General features: G+C 44.3%; 1 protein-coding gene across 1 annotated transcript; it reads right to left on the bottom strand.

The window, feature by feature from the left end:
* Positions 1-2,418: 2,418 nt before the first annotated feature.
* LOC108961898 (uncharacterized) lies at positions 2,419-12,123 on the bottom strand. Its single transcript, XM_050978118.1, is given in 10 exon segments — positions 2,419-2,439; positions 4,564-4,740; positions 5,666-5,702; positions 5,704-5,754; positions 7,303-7,312; positions 7,976-8,066; positions 9,182-9,273; positions 9,276-9,448; positions 11,938-12,012; positions 12,089-12,123. Coding segments are annotated over 10 exon segments (762 nt in total).
* Between the last annotated feature and the right edge of the window lie 385 nt (positions 12,124-12,508).

Genomic DNA, 12,508 nt, shown 5'->3' with positions numbered 1-12,508 from the left:
AGCAAACAATGCTGTTAATCTCGGATTACAAGCAGCACCAGGGAAGAATTAGTAAAATAAAGCAAGAAGATTTGAGGCACTTTGCTCTCCAATAAAGTAGCTGGGATGGGAGCTCCATGCTGTGTTTTCCTGGGATTAAGGAAGAGGTGATCAGGATCTGCCTTTCAGCCTTTAACCTGGGATGTTTGAGCATGGAAATAACATTTTCTCAAGCTGAAGCCTTGAGTGAACCCATTCACAGTAATTGCTTATATATGACCTACCAGTAAATAACTACCACTGCTTCACATGCAAAAATTCAAATTCTTTTCAGTCAAAAGCCTCAAATTAAATCACAGCAACTTTATACACCCAACATTTGGCTGTTCTAACCAGCAGTATGAAACGGGGATAAAAAGACATCCCAAAATAGGATTACACAGAGCAGCAATAAAAGGAGAAATAATCTTTGAAGAAATGATGGAAGAACAAATTCTAAGGGCATTAAGAAGGAGCAAGTCATGGTTTCAATCACAGCCAGGCAGGAGATTGCTAATCTCATGTGTACAGCAGATAAATCTGGGAGGACAACAAATTGCATTTTAATTTATGGACTGAAAAGGTTAATTTTTAATTCCTTCTACTCACTCCAGAAAGCAGGGAAATACAGACTGAAACTAATAAAGTAATGGAGTTCTCCAAGGTGGATCCTCAAAAACACAGGGAAAACATTTCAGTTTCAGTGGGTGCTTTTGGCAGGAATTTAAATACAATCCATTGAATCCATTAGTTTATTATTTAAAAACAAATTTATTTTCCATTAATTTGTATTATTTAAAACCAAAATTTATATCGTGTCCCTTTAAGTTACCTGAAATCAAAGGAGCTTCTTGATCAGCCCACAAATGTATAAAAGGAAAGGAGAGGCTGGTAAGGAGAAAAAGTGATTAAAAATTATTAAAAACACTAATTAGCAATAGCTCAGCAGGGCCTGGTGACAAAACACAATTCTCATCTCCTGCAAAACTTCCAGGCAGTCAAATTTCCAGGCACTGACACTCAGACAACAAATGACTCAACATTTAGAGCTGTTTTCAGCACCAGTTGTGCAATTAGACATAATTATTTATCCCCATTGTAAAGCAGGCCATTGAAACACTGCTCCTCTAAAAGGAATCACCAAATGTGTCCTTGTCCTTTCTCCTGGTGGTGTCAGCTCTGCAGTCAAATCATTGGCTGGGAGCACAGGCAGCCCTTAAACACCAAATAATCACAATTCTCCCCAAGTTTTGAGGAGAATTGAGGAGTTTTGGACCTGAGTTCTGAGTCTGGTACAAACCAGTCTGGTTTCTAACAGAGGCTTCCCTGGGAACTGGGAAAATCTGTTGGGAGTCCCACCATGGATTACAGAATGCCAGAACCTTGGAGTTTTCGAGGCTGGAGAAGCCATCCCCAAGCCCCTGGGCTGCAGCACCCTGAGCCATCAGCAGCCCCAGAGCTCTGCAGGTGATAAATGATAACCACTCATCATGTGCAGCTTGTCAAAGAGTATTTCCAGAATGTTTGTGCAGCAAATATAACAGCTGCTTCTTTTTTAAAATAATAACAAAATAAAATACAGAATCCAGGAACTTTCAGACCTCAGGAGAGAGCCCAGGGTGGAGGAAGGAGATATCCAAAATGGGTTCCAGGGTAAACTTTCCAACTGCCACTGAGCTACTGCAGCAAATTTGTTCCCTGAAATTAAACAATGTACTGGCAATTTAAAAATCTGAGATGAATTTAAAAAATTAGTTTAAAAACTGGAGGCATCCCCAAGCATTTACAGGAGTGCAGAGAAGTTCAGTGTCTGGCTGGGAAACTCTGCTGGCTCAATAGTCAGGCCAGGCTTCTATTTTTAGGCCAGTAATTAAATTGCAGAGCCTGATGTTTTGTGGAGGGTTAGAAAGGATTCCAAAGGTGCAGGAGAAGTCTGTGTACAGCAGCTTGGCTCTTGCTGAATAAACTCTGGCTATCCAGTCACAGCCTGGCCATGTTTAATGAAAAGGAAAACATGTGGAAGAGCTGGACACAATTCCCAGACAATGGGGTGATGTCAAAGCTAAAAAATAAGGAAAAAAAATCTCGGTGAAGGGTTTTTTCTGAACTAAATACAAAGCAGAGTTGTTTGGGTTTGGAGGGAGCAGGGGAGGAAGGACACAGGGGAGGAAATAAGAGGAAAGGATGAAGTTTTCCTGAAAAACTTGCACTAGATCCAGGCTCTTAGCAGCTTCAGGATGGTGCTGCTCCAAGGCCAAGGGCTGGACTGGTTTAGGATTTTCAAACAAGTGGGACTGCAGCCCTGTGTACAAGGGAAACATTAAAGAGTCATGCACAGAACATAAAGCTCTACTGAGATCCAAGCCTGGATTTAGCATCTCTGACAAGCTCCAGAGTACCTCAAATCCCAACCATCTCCTGCTGCAAAGGGGGAGGAAACATCAACTGGAAAAGGCAATTCTGTCCAATTTATAATTGAAATGTGCAGTGATGAAACTCCTCTCAAAGTGAGCAGGAGGGCAGCTCCTGCTCTGCAGACAGCTGGACACTCCCATTAATTCTGGCAATAACTGGCTGTTTGTGCAAGCCAGCCCCTTTAACTGCAGCCACCACAGCTCTGGGCTGAGGGTGTTGCTGTCCTTTAACCCAGGCTGAAGGGGCTCTGGGGGAATCCTGCCCTGGAGCTGCTGCTCCAGCCTGAGCAGGAGCCCATTTGTTTCCAGGATTAGTCTGTGTCAGATGGAAGCACAGGAATAGTGCAGCAGACACAGAGTGAGTGAACTCTTAATCCTGCCTTGGACCTTGAGAAATGAGGGTTTATTTTCCACCGAATGAAACTCTGGACACAATCAGGAATAAAGTCGACCAGAATTAGGCAATTTCTCCTCAAAACAGACTGTTACACAAATACCAATGATGAAATACCTCCCTCTTAGCAATTAGGACTTCTGGGGTAAATTCCTGTTTTCCAAGACCCAGGTGAGCCCATCCTTTGGTTTCTGGACTGAAGTGATGGATAAATTTGTCAGAATTTATTTTCTTGCTTGGCAAGAGGTAGCAGTGGAGCTCTTTCTAAAAGCAGTGCCTCCCTTACCTTCAGGGCTCTCCAAGCAGGAGGTCTGCTTTTGTTTTCTCTTGATTACAAATACTTCATCCATCCCCAACCAAGACTTCATACTTGACCAGATTCCTGTAAGCTCCTCAACCTGATTTGGCAGCATCTGTTTCCAATACAATTTGAACTGGAGGAGTATTAACAAGATTGGATTCAGACCCCAATCAAGGCAGAACCCAGGAATTGATGTCACGTGCAGCCTGGCACTGCAGTCCTGGGGCAGGGAATGGAGCAGGGGAGCTTTGGGGGCAATAAAAAGTTGATTTTCAGAGTCTATCACAGAACAGCATCTGCAAATCTGTACAGACTGCACTGTGAGGGTCGTCAAAATCAAGTTCTGGGGGGTTTGGGTAAATAAATCCTGCCTGGTTTATGTTTCCAGCTGGGGGCTGGAGCAGGAGAAAGTCAGGACTTGGTTCAAGGAATAACCCCTGAATGCCACAGCCTGCTCCCAGAATGCACTGTCCCATGACAGGTAACAGCAGAATTTGTTTCAGAACAGGCCAGGACCCACAGTTCAGCATCCCCAGCTCAGTGGGGGATTGTGTTCTGTGGTGCAGAAGGTTTTACCCAGCCCACAACCTGGGGCTTGGGAATGGCACTGGAATTTCAGGGCCCATCCCGAGGCCAGGGCTGTCAGGTCACTCCTCTGATTGCAGGGCCTTCTGAAATTCCTTTAATCAGAAAGACAACACCAACTGGAATCATAACTTCTGGGAATCACAACTCCTGGAAGAGTTCCAGGTAAATCTGGGGAAGAACTTGCTTTTAATCTGGAATGGATTAACACAAAATGCCTGGAATCCCTCCTTGTTCCATCCTGGCTTATGGCTCCAGTTCATGGAGTTAAACCCTGAGATGTTTTCACACACAATCCTACAATTCTTCCTGCAGAAAAAAAAAAAAAAAATCAGAAAATCTCCTTTTTTTTGCTCTTCTAAGTGCAAATCCAAGCTCTGGTAACAAGACAGGTGACTGCAGTGCAGAGTCCCAATCCATCCCTTTCACCAGGTGTTTGAAGCCAAGGTACAAAAGTTTCTCCAAAGATTTTGCTTTTCATTTCTTGAGAACAAAATGCCCATGCTCCACCTGGAAAGAGCATAACTAACAATAACTACTACACTGGCTGTGAATATATTAAGTATAAAAATACCCCAGCACCATGTGCAACCCCTCCCAATGTTTAGTGTCTACTTATTGACTCCAAGTTATAAATTAATCTGTTCAAAGTAGCTTTAATATTGCTATCTTCTATAAACTTGCTATTCTTGTAAGAATTATCATTATAGAAAGGGTACAAAGTATTGTTCAGCAAGAGGGTTTTATTATCAAGTTAGAAAAAATGTGACTTTAAAAAGAATCCACTTCATTTCTGATCTATTTATTAATGAGCCTACCCTGACTCTGTGGCTGTAACAGGAAAATGATACCAAAATGTCAAGGAGCAAAGCTCCCAGTGAGCCAGGGAAGGTGTGAACAAAGCAGAGGGCCCAGGAGGATTTGGGGTTTGGCATCTTTGGAACAAGGCTCAGTCCACAGGTGCAGTTTCCCATCATGGCCAAGGCAAAGAGCAGGTAGAAGGTGCCTTCTGTGCATCTCCTCTGGAGCTAAACACAAATTTTATACACAGATTACTAAAAGAACAGTTTGTAAATACACAGAAATGTTAAAATGTACCCAGAGCAGGCAGTTAGAGATAATTTGGGCATTTTGTGGTATAGCCCATTCAAAGACTTTCAGTCATTTTTGTCCTGTCTTTCTGGGGCTCTGAATTTTTTGAGTTTCAGCACAAATCACTGAACATTCAGGAACTGTTACAGTGCTTAGGTCTCTGGGTAATTTGTGGGAGTGCAAACAGCAGGGATAATCTGTTTCCAAATGACCATTTTTAAACTAGTTTTTGACCATTCCTTAAACTAGTGTTTAAGGAATCTGGTGCTGTATTTAGTGTATTTAGCACATCTTTTTGAAAATGCTTTGCCATTCCAGGTAGAGAGGGAATATCAACAGGCTTAAAAATTAATTAATCAGTTCCATAATCAATTAAAATGTCTGTATATAATTGACAAAGTAAAATCTTCTGGTCTTTTGATGTATTTGTTGGGGTTTTTAAAATATACTGATAGTGAAGAGGTTGTGGTGAAAGGTACTGGCATGTTGGTGAAAAGGGGCTAAGATTTAAAACAAATTTTCCTCTAATTCTAACTTATTCCCAGGATGGAATAGTTTGGAGAAAGAGAAGGTGGGATGCCACTTGCTCATGACAACAATTGCAGAAAGCAGATTTCTGCTGATAAATCCAGCTGTAAATATTCCCTTTCTCTTCCCCTGCCAATCAGTCTTTCTCCAGCAATTAAAGACCAGTGTTCTCCTAAAATTCTCATCATCCTTCTCTGAATGGAGAAAAAAAATCCCTTTTTTCAGTCACAAAAGCAAAGTGGGGATGTGAGATGAGGAGTGCTCGGTGTGAGGGAGAACCCAGCACTGGAAGGAACAGAAAATGAAATAAACAATTGCCAAAAAGCCACTCACATTTTTACAGAGCTGAGGGAATCTGCTGCCCAGGACAGCACAGGACACAGCCACAAATGAAGCCTGGCATTTCAGTCAGGTCAGGAGAGCTCGGGACAAGGGAAGCACATGGATTTTGGCAGGAATGCTCCAAGGCATTTCACAGGATTAAACTGAGAGTCCTCGGCTGAGTTTGTGGACAGAGCTCCTTTCAGGCAGGGCAGTGCTGCTCTTCAGATGACCAGAGAGGGCCAGGAAGGGTTTAATCTTCATCTCACAACACTGCAGATCAAAACTGGTGCCAGGCTTTGGGATATGACACTGATATCAATCCAGTCCTCCTGCTAAAAAAGCCTGGGCACAATAACTCAAATCAAAACTAACAACTGTAGCTTGAGCCACGAGAAAAAAAATGTAAAAAATCATCCTGTCTGGAGAAAGCAAACTACTCATTTTTCACAGTTTAAGAGTGGCTGGTTTTCTCACTCTGGCTGTGTTTTGAAAATAAGCTGCCTCCCTGCTGGGCCGTGCTGCTGGATTACAATTATTTCCCTGGCATTAGCAGGAGGGCCATCAGACTGCTGGAATGGGCTGTGAACTTTCCTGCTCCACTGACAGCAGCAGGTACAATGGTGATTTTCCACTTTTATTGATTTTTTTGTGGTCTCCACGTGGATGTTTACAGCATTTCCCACAGGCAGGGACACAACATTTATGTTCTGTTAGTTCAGAGCAGCATCCTCAGGGCCCAAAGGACACAACAAGCCTGTGAAGCCACTGAAAGAAGCAATTTTACAACTTCTTTATTTTGGGATGGGTGGGAAAAACATCCACAAACATGGTTGCTAAATCCTTGTTAAAAAATCCTCCAGGTTTTTTTAAAGTACACAAACTTTTCAAGACCCTTCTGGGTGGATTTTTTTTTTTTTTTTAATGGAAAGAGGTAAGAATTGACATTATTCCTTGGGATTGCTGGCCTGTGCTGCTGGTTCCTGAGGAGCAGCTGACAGAGGGCAGTGCCACTCCGAGCTGCACACCCCACAATCCAGGCTGTGCCCAAATTCCTCAGGCTGGGACTGCCTGGAATGACACACAAACAAATTAGCTAAAAAATAACATCTGCTGTTGATTTGAGGTCACTTTCTGTTTGCAGTACAAATATGCAAATGTAAAGGTAGAATTTCATGTCTCTTTTTCTTGGCAGCAGTGGAAGTTCCACCCCTTTATTCTGGGCTCTGTGCCCAGCCCTGCTCACTGCTGCAGTGCTGAGGGTGGCAGTGGAGGAATTGCTGGGGAGCTCCTTGGTGGGCATTGCTCCTGACAGGAAATGTTCATTCTCACCTTCTCCCTCATATTATGATTATGCATGATCTCTAATTTATAATTAAAAAACAGCTAATGAACAAAACTGATGAATGGAATAGAATGGAACTTTCTTGCCACACACCTTGATAAAAAACTGCCAAAGCAAGGGTATTTGGAATGTGAATTAGTAAAATCTCACTAAGATATTGATGGCTGGCTCATTTTGGACCAGGCAGTGGCTGTTCCATGCTCCAAAGCCTGGGTCTGTGTCCAGAGGAGGCAGCAGGAAGGAAATCCCTCAGCACTGCCCTATCTCCAGGTTCATTATCAGCTCCACATTGAATCTGTCTTACCCCGTTTGGTCTGTGGGGAGGCATCTGGTTTACTTCAGCTTTTTGTTACCTCTGCTGTACCATGGATTTTCTTTCCCAATTTATTTTTAAATTGATGAGTTAATGGTTTTGATTTGATACAATGTGAAGAGAGCTGTCTTCCATTTCAGACCAAACAGTAGTCCTTGGGCAGGCTGAACATTCCAGCCACCACCAGGATCTGCTCAAGCACAACTCCAGTAATTTCATTCCCTGGAATATGTTTTTTCAAATGCATATATTGAAACAGAACACATGAAGATGTCAACATATTTTATGCTATAAGCAAATAAAGCCCACTTTTAATCAACGGGGAGGAAACCAACTGAACCCCACAAAGAAATGAGGCTTGGTTTCAACTCCCACACATTTCCACAAAAACCATGGAACCAGTTAAAATGTGGAACCAGATTCCAAAAAGCTATTGCATTTTTTATATCAACTGAAAGTACTCCATGGAAAATAGTCACAGATGTGTGTGGGTCAGAAATGAAAAGGAAAGGAAAACTGGAGGCAACAGGTCTCAGAACTCCAGAATTTGCACACTTTATTTTTGGTTCCCTCTGAAATAAAAGGTATTTAGATGCTGTAGGAAAATCTCTCAGTAAAGACTGTGCTACATCATGGAGAACATTTTATTGTTGTAAAAACTTACCTTTGATTACCTTCTGATTCTTGAGCTTACAGTACACAAATTGTGAAATCATAATTAGGTCCTTGTTCTCATAAAAAGCAGCAGTGACAATCTGTAGGAAATGAAACATTTGCTTGTTCAGTAGGCAAATAATTTGAAATACCTCTCAACTGCAGAGAAATGTTGCTTCATAATCATAATGTGAATGACAAACACGAAATCACTGCCAGAAATAAACATCAGTGTAAATATTTGGGCAATTATGGCGTGGTTTATAGATGGCAGAAATAAGAGAACCCTGTGTTAAACACAGAAGGGCTCAGACTGAACAGAGAGCTCACAACTCCACTAAAGCCCCTGAACTGGAGAGTGGGATTCAGACTGACAGTGAGGACTGGGGAGCAATCCCAAAGCTGAGCCCACTGGACATGCCTTGCTGAATTCCATGCTCACAAACATGACAGTTTTAATGTAAAGCCCCTCTCCAATTAATATTTCAGCTCACATTTCTGCAGCTCAACAGCTGAGCAAGCGTGGATTTATTTCACTTGATCTCCACAGCTCTTTTACTAGGCCAGTAAATTATATCCCCATTATAGGAACAGACTTTGGAGTCAACCCCATTTCTTCCAGGCATTTTCAGCTGCTGAGATCATTCCCCCTTTCCCTTTGTCATGTCCTACCTGCATTCTGAAACCTGAACACAGTGACCAAGTGATTCAGCACTGTGCAAGTGCCAGCTCCAGGGCTGCTCCTGACCTTTTCCCAACCCAAACCGAATTGGCAGGACAGGATTGCTGGGAAAGCATGGATTTAAATAAACCTTGAGCTAGCTTGAGCTGCAAGTGCACACACAACTCAGGGTGGAGAAGATAAGAGAGGAGAGGTGATTTATTCTCATTTGCTCTAAGTGGCAGAGATTAGTGTCAAGTCAGTACAACAGCACAGTACATCAAGCTCATTTGTCAACCACCAAATATTTTTGCAAACATGAACAACATGCTTCTCTGGCATATTATTCTATCTGTATTATGCAGATAGAGGAACATATCCAAGATAAAATTAAAAAAAAAAAAAAAGAAAGAGAAAGAAAAAGGCAGCTTTTGCAAAAGGCTTCAGGCAAGATTACTCATGTTTGAATCTGAGAACTGCTTAAGACTTTCAACTTAGGGGAGTGCAGCAGGCAAGCAGACAATGGCAGTGAGCCCTGTGCCAGCCCTCCCACACATCCCTGGCACATTCCTGCAGGAGGTGCCAAATCCAGGGTGCTCTGCTCCTGCCCAATCTCCTGCTGTCTGCTGGGGAGGGACTGAGAGCAGCTGAGGAGCCATCACTCCTGGATGGAGCTCCAATCCCAGGAGCTGATTTCTGCCTCCATTCCCACCCCGTGCAAATCCCCAAATCCTGTTAGAGATGCTGAACATCCTCTGTGCAAAGCCCTGCACATCCCGACGGCTGCAGCAGCTCCAGTCAGCCCCAATCTCCCAGAGGAACCTGCCAGATTGCAGGGAATAAACACAGCCCCTGGGAGCCAGCCATCACCCACACAGTGCTGCTCCTCTTCGCTCACTACAGACACAAGCTGCACTTCCAGGAAAGAGAAACGCTTTGTGGATCCAGTATGGAACACTCCAGATTTGTCACTGCAGCATTTTAATGGGAGCTCGTGGTGAATGAGGTGGCTGGTGACACTGAGGGGCCAGAAAACTGCTACAGGAGAAGCTAAACCAGGGAATTCATTGGCATCTAAGACCAGAACTCTGATTTTTCATGTTCAATGTGATTCTAATAAAGTCACAATGTACTTATCCATATTCTGAACATGCTACTCACTCTTTAAAAATATATTTATATAAAATATTTATCTATTTGTTAGTTCCATGCAATTAATTTGGAGATAATGCTATGAACAAGAACTCAGGTGACTCAGGTGCTATGACTCGGACTCCAGGTGAGTTTTAAAGTCACTAAAATGCATCCAGCCTAATCAGTGACTCAACACAGGTGAGGAAAACAGTTTGTGTTATTTAACACTCCACAGGAAACATGGGAAGCATAAAAAGCTTGCAGAAGGCAAATGTAGGGTGATCCTGCCCCCAAAACCCCCTAAATGATGCCACCCTTATGCACCAAACTATTCCAATCTTGTAAAAGTTTGAAAGTTTGTTTTCCCAGAGCATCATTCCCTGTAAAATTAGGACTCACTTTGCTCGTCAGCCAGAAACTCCTTTTTCTTTCCATGAGACTTCAGGCTTTAAATGCTGGAACAAGTTTCCTGCAGGAATTGGCTGCCTTTCCAGAGAACTGTCATCATTGGACCTAAACCAATTAAACAATAAAAATACATTTATACACTGAGAAATCACCTGAGCCTGGAGGATATATTCAGTTTATTCAGTTTATACTGGGGAAGTTACTAGACTTTGTAGCCATCTTTGAAAATAAATTTTAAAGTCTAAAAAAATGCTGCAAGTAGTGTTTCAAGTACTTTTTATCCCATTCTGGCACTCTGCAGCTGAGCAGACTCACTAAAGCAAGACACGGTATTTAAATTTGATTTTTGGGTTGTTATTATTCAATATTTATGCAGCAGAATATTTGTGTTGCCAGTCCCTGAGACTATAATTTTACTATTACAAAAATTGCTACTTTTCTTAAATCCCATGCCAAACGTCCTGTCCCAGGAAGAGCAAACCCAGGAATTCCACATGAAAAGAGGATAAGGGGAGTGCCAGAACGTTTCTTTGCTCGCTGTAGTATTGAAGTTGTCAGTGATGAGAAAAGCATAGAATGGTTTGTGTTGGAAGGGATCTTAAATATCATCCAGTTCCAACCCCCAAATTATAAAATTATATTAAAAATGGTTTATGTTCCTATAACAATTCTTTGCCTGTAACCTCATATTCTGTCTGAGATTGCTGCTCAAATACTGGTTACTTCCATATGGAGGAGTTCCAGAGAGGGTGTGACCTGGACCCTTGGCACCATCCCTTTCTGTAAAGGTTTAGTGCTTGCCCAGCTACAAACAACTCTGTTGTGGTCCAAGGTATTTAGGAATAAGGAATCAGTAACCTGAGCCTCTTCCTTGGACACTTTTTCTCATTTTAGTATCTTACTCTGGAGTGAGTAAACAGAAATAGACAATGGTTTAGGAGTGAAATCCACATGCTTAGGAACAGCCTCCCAGTGCAGACAAGGAGGTGCAGGTTTTCCCTGGAATTTGAGAGATTTGGGAGATTTGGCACAGCTCCTCTGCCTTTCCAGCTGCCGTGAACATCCCTGCGCTCTGGATGTCAAACACCCAGGACTGCAAGTGGTGGATGGGGATGTCAGATGAGTGTTTGGCTGGTGTGCCAAAGGTCTTTAAAGCGCAGTTAAGAACAGCTCAAGCCCCAGAAGGGGTTCAGTTTTACAGCTTGCATCATTTAATTCCTGCTGGGGAAGGAAAAGGTGGAGCTGGGCCATGGAGTAACCAGGGCTCCTGCAAGCATGTCCCAGTATTAACCTGCTCCCTGGATTTTGGCCAAAACTGTTCTCTGAAAGCATCTTAGACACTCCTGGTTGTAAATTATGCTTGGCCAGATGTCACCTGAGAACCAAGGCCAGTTCCCAGAGAATAATCCCAGTTTATCTTAACCTGGCATAGTGGGAAGTGTCCCTGGCCATGGCAGGGCTGGAATGGGATGAGCTTTACCATCCCTTCCAACCCAAACGGGTCCGGGTTCTTTGATCCTGTGATCTAGGATTCTATGGTTTAATTAACAATAATAAACCAAACAACAGCAGAGAAGGAAGCGCCTTTCTGGAGAGCCCGGCATTCCATCCCGGGGAGCCACGTCCTGAGGGAACCGGGCCCCGGGCCTGCCCTTCCCCTCTTCCCTGAGGAGCCGGGGAGCGCCAGCGTGATCCCGGGGGACCACGGGAATGGGAGAGGAGGACACGGGAATAAAACCGGGAACGGCACCGGCAGCGGGGGCACGGACCCAGCGGGGCCGGCACGGATCCGCAGGGCTGCGGCTGCCGCTCCGGCGTGCGGCGGGCTCGCCTCGAGGGAGACCCTGCATGCGGGGAGGGAGCAGGTGAGGATGGAGAAAAGCGGGATGGCCGGGATGGCCGGGACAGCACCGTCCCCACCGCCGCCGCCCCTGCCCTGCCCGGCCCGCCGCCATCGCCTCAGAGCGCGGGCGCGGGGCGCCCCCTGCTGGTGCGCGGGCGGCGCTGCGGCCGCAGCTCCCTGAGGGCCGGGCCCGCCGGGGCCGAGCCGCTCTGGGCCCTTCGGCACGGACACACCGCGAGGCCGCGGTTTAATCCCTGAATCCCAGCCTGGGCAAGGCTGGAAGGGCACACAGAGGGTGAGCTGCTCCCCGGGTCCAGATGTGCCCTCCAGGGGGCAGAATCACCGTCTGACCCGCGGGAATTGCAGCAGCATCGTGAGACTTCCCAGTGAGGCACCAGCGCCCATCTGCTGGTTTAAACACATTTAATCTGATCAACAAAGACCGCAGTACAAAGAATTCTGATTGACAATCCCAGTTTCTTTGTCCTTTTAGAAAC

Source organism: Serinus canaria, chromosome 9 (genome assembly GCF_022539315.1).
Source record: "Serinus canaria isolate serCan28SL12 chromosome 9, serCan2020, whole genome shotgun sequence".
Classification (NCBI taxonomy): domain Eukaryota; kingdom Metazoa; phylum Chordata; class Aves; order Passeriformes; family Fringillidae; genus Serinus; species Serinus canaria.
This window is presented reverse-complemented; position numbering and strand designations above follow the sequence as displayed.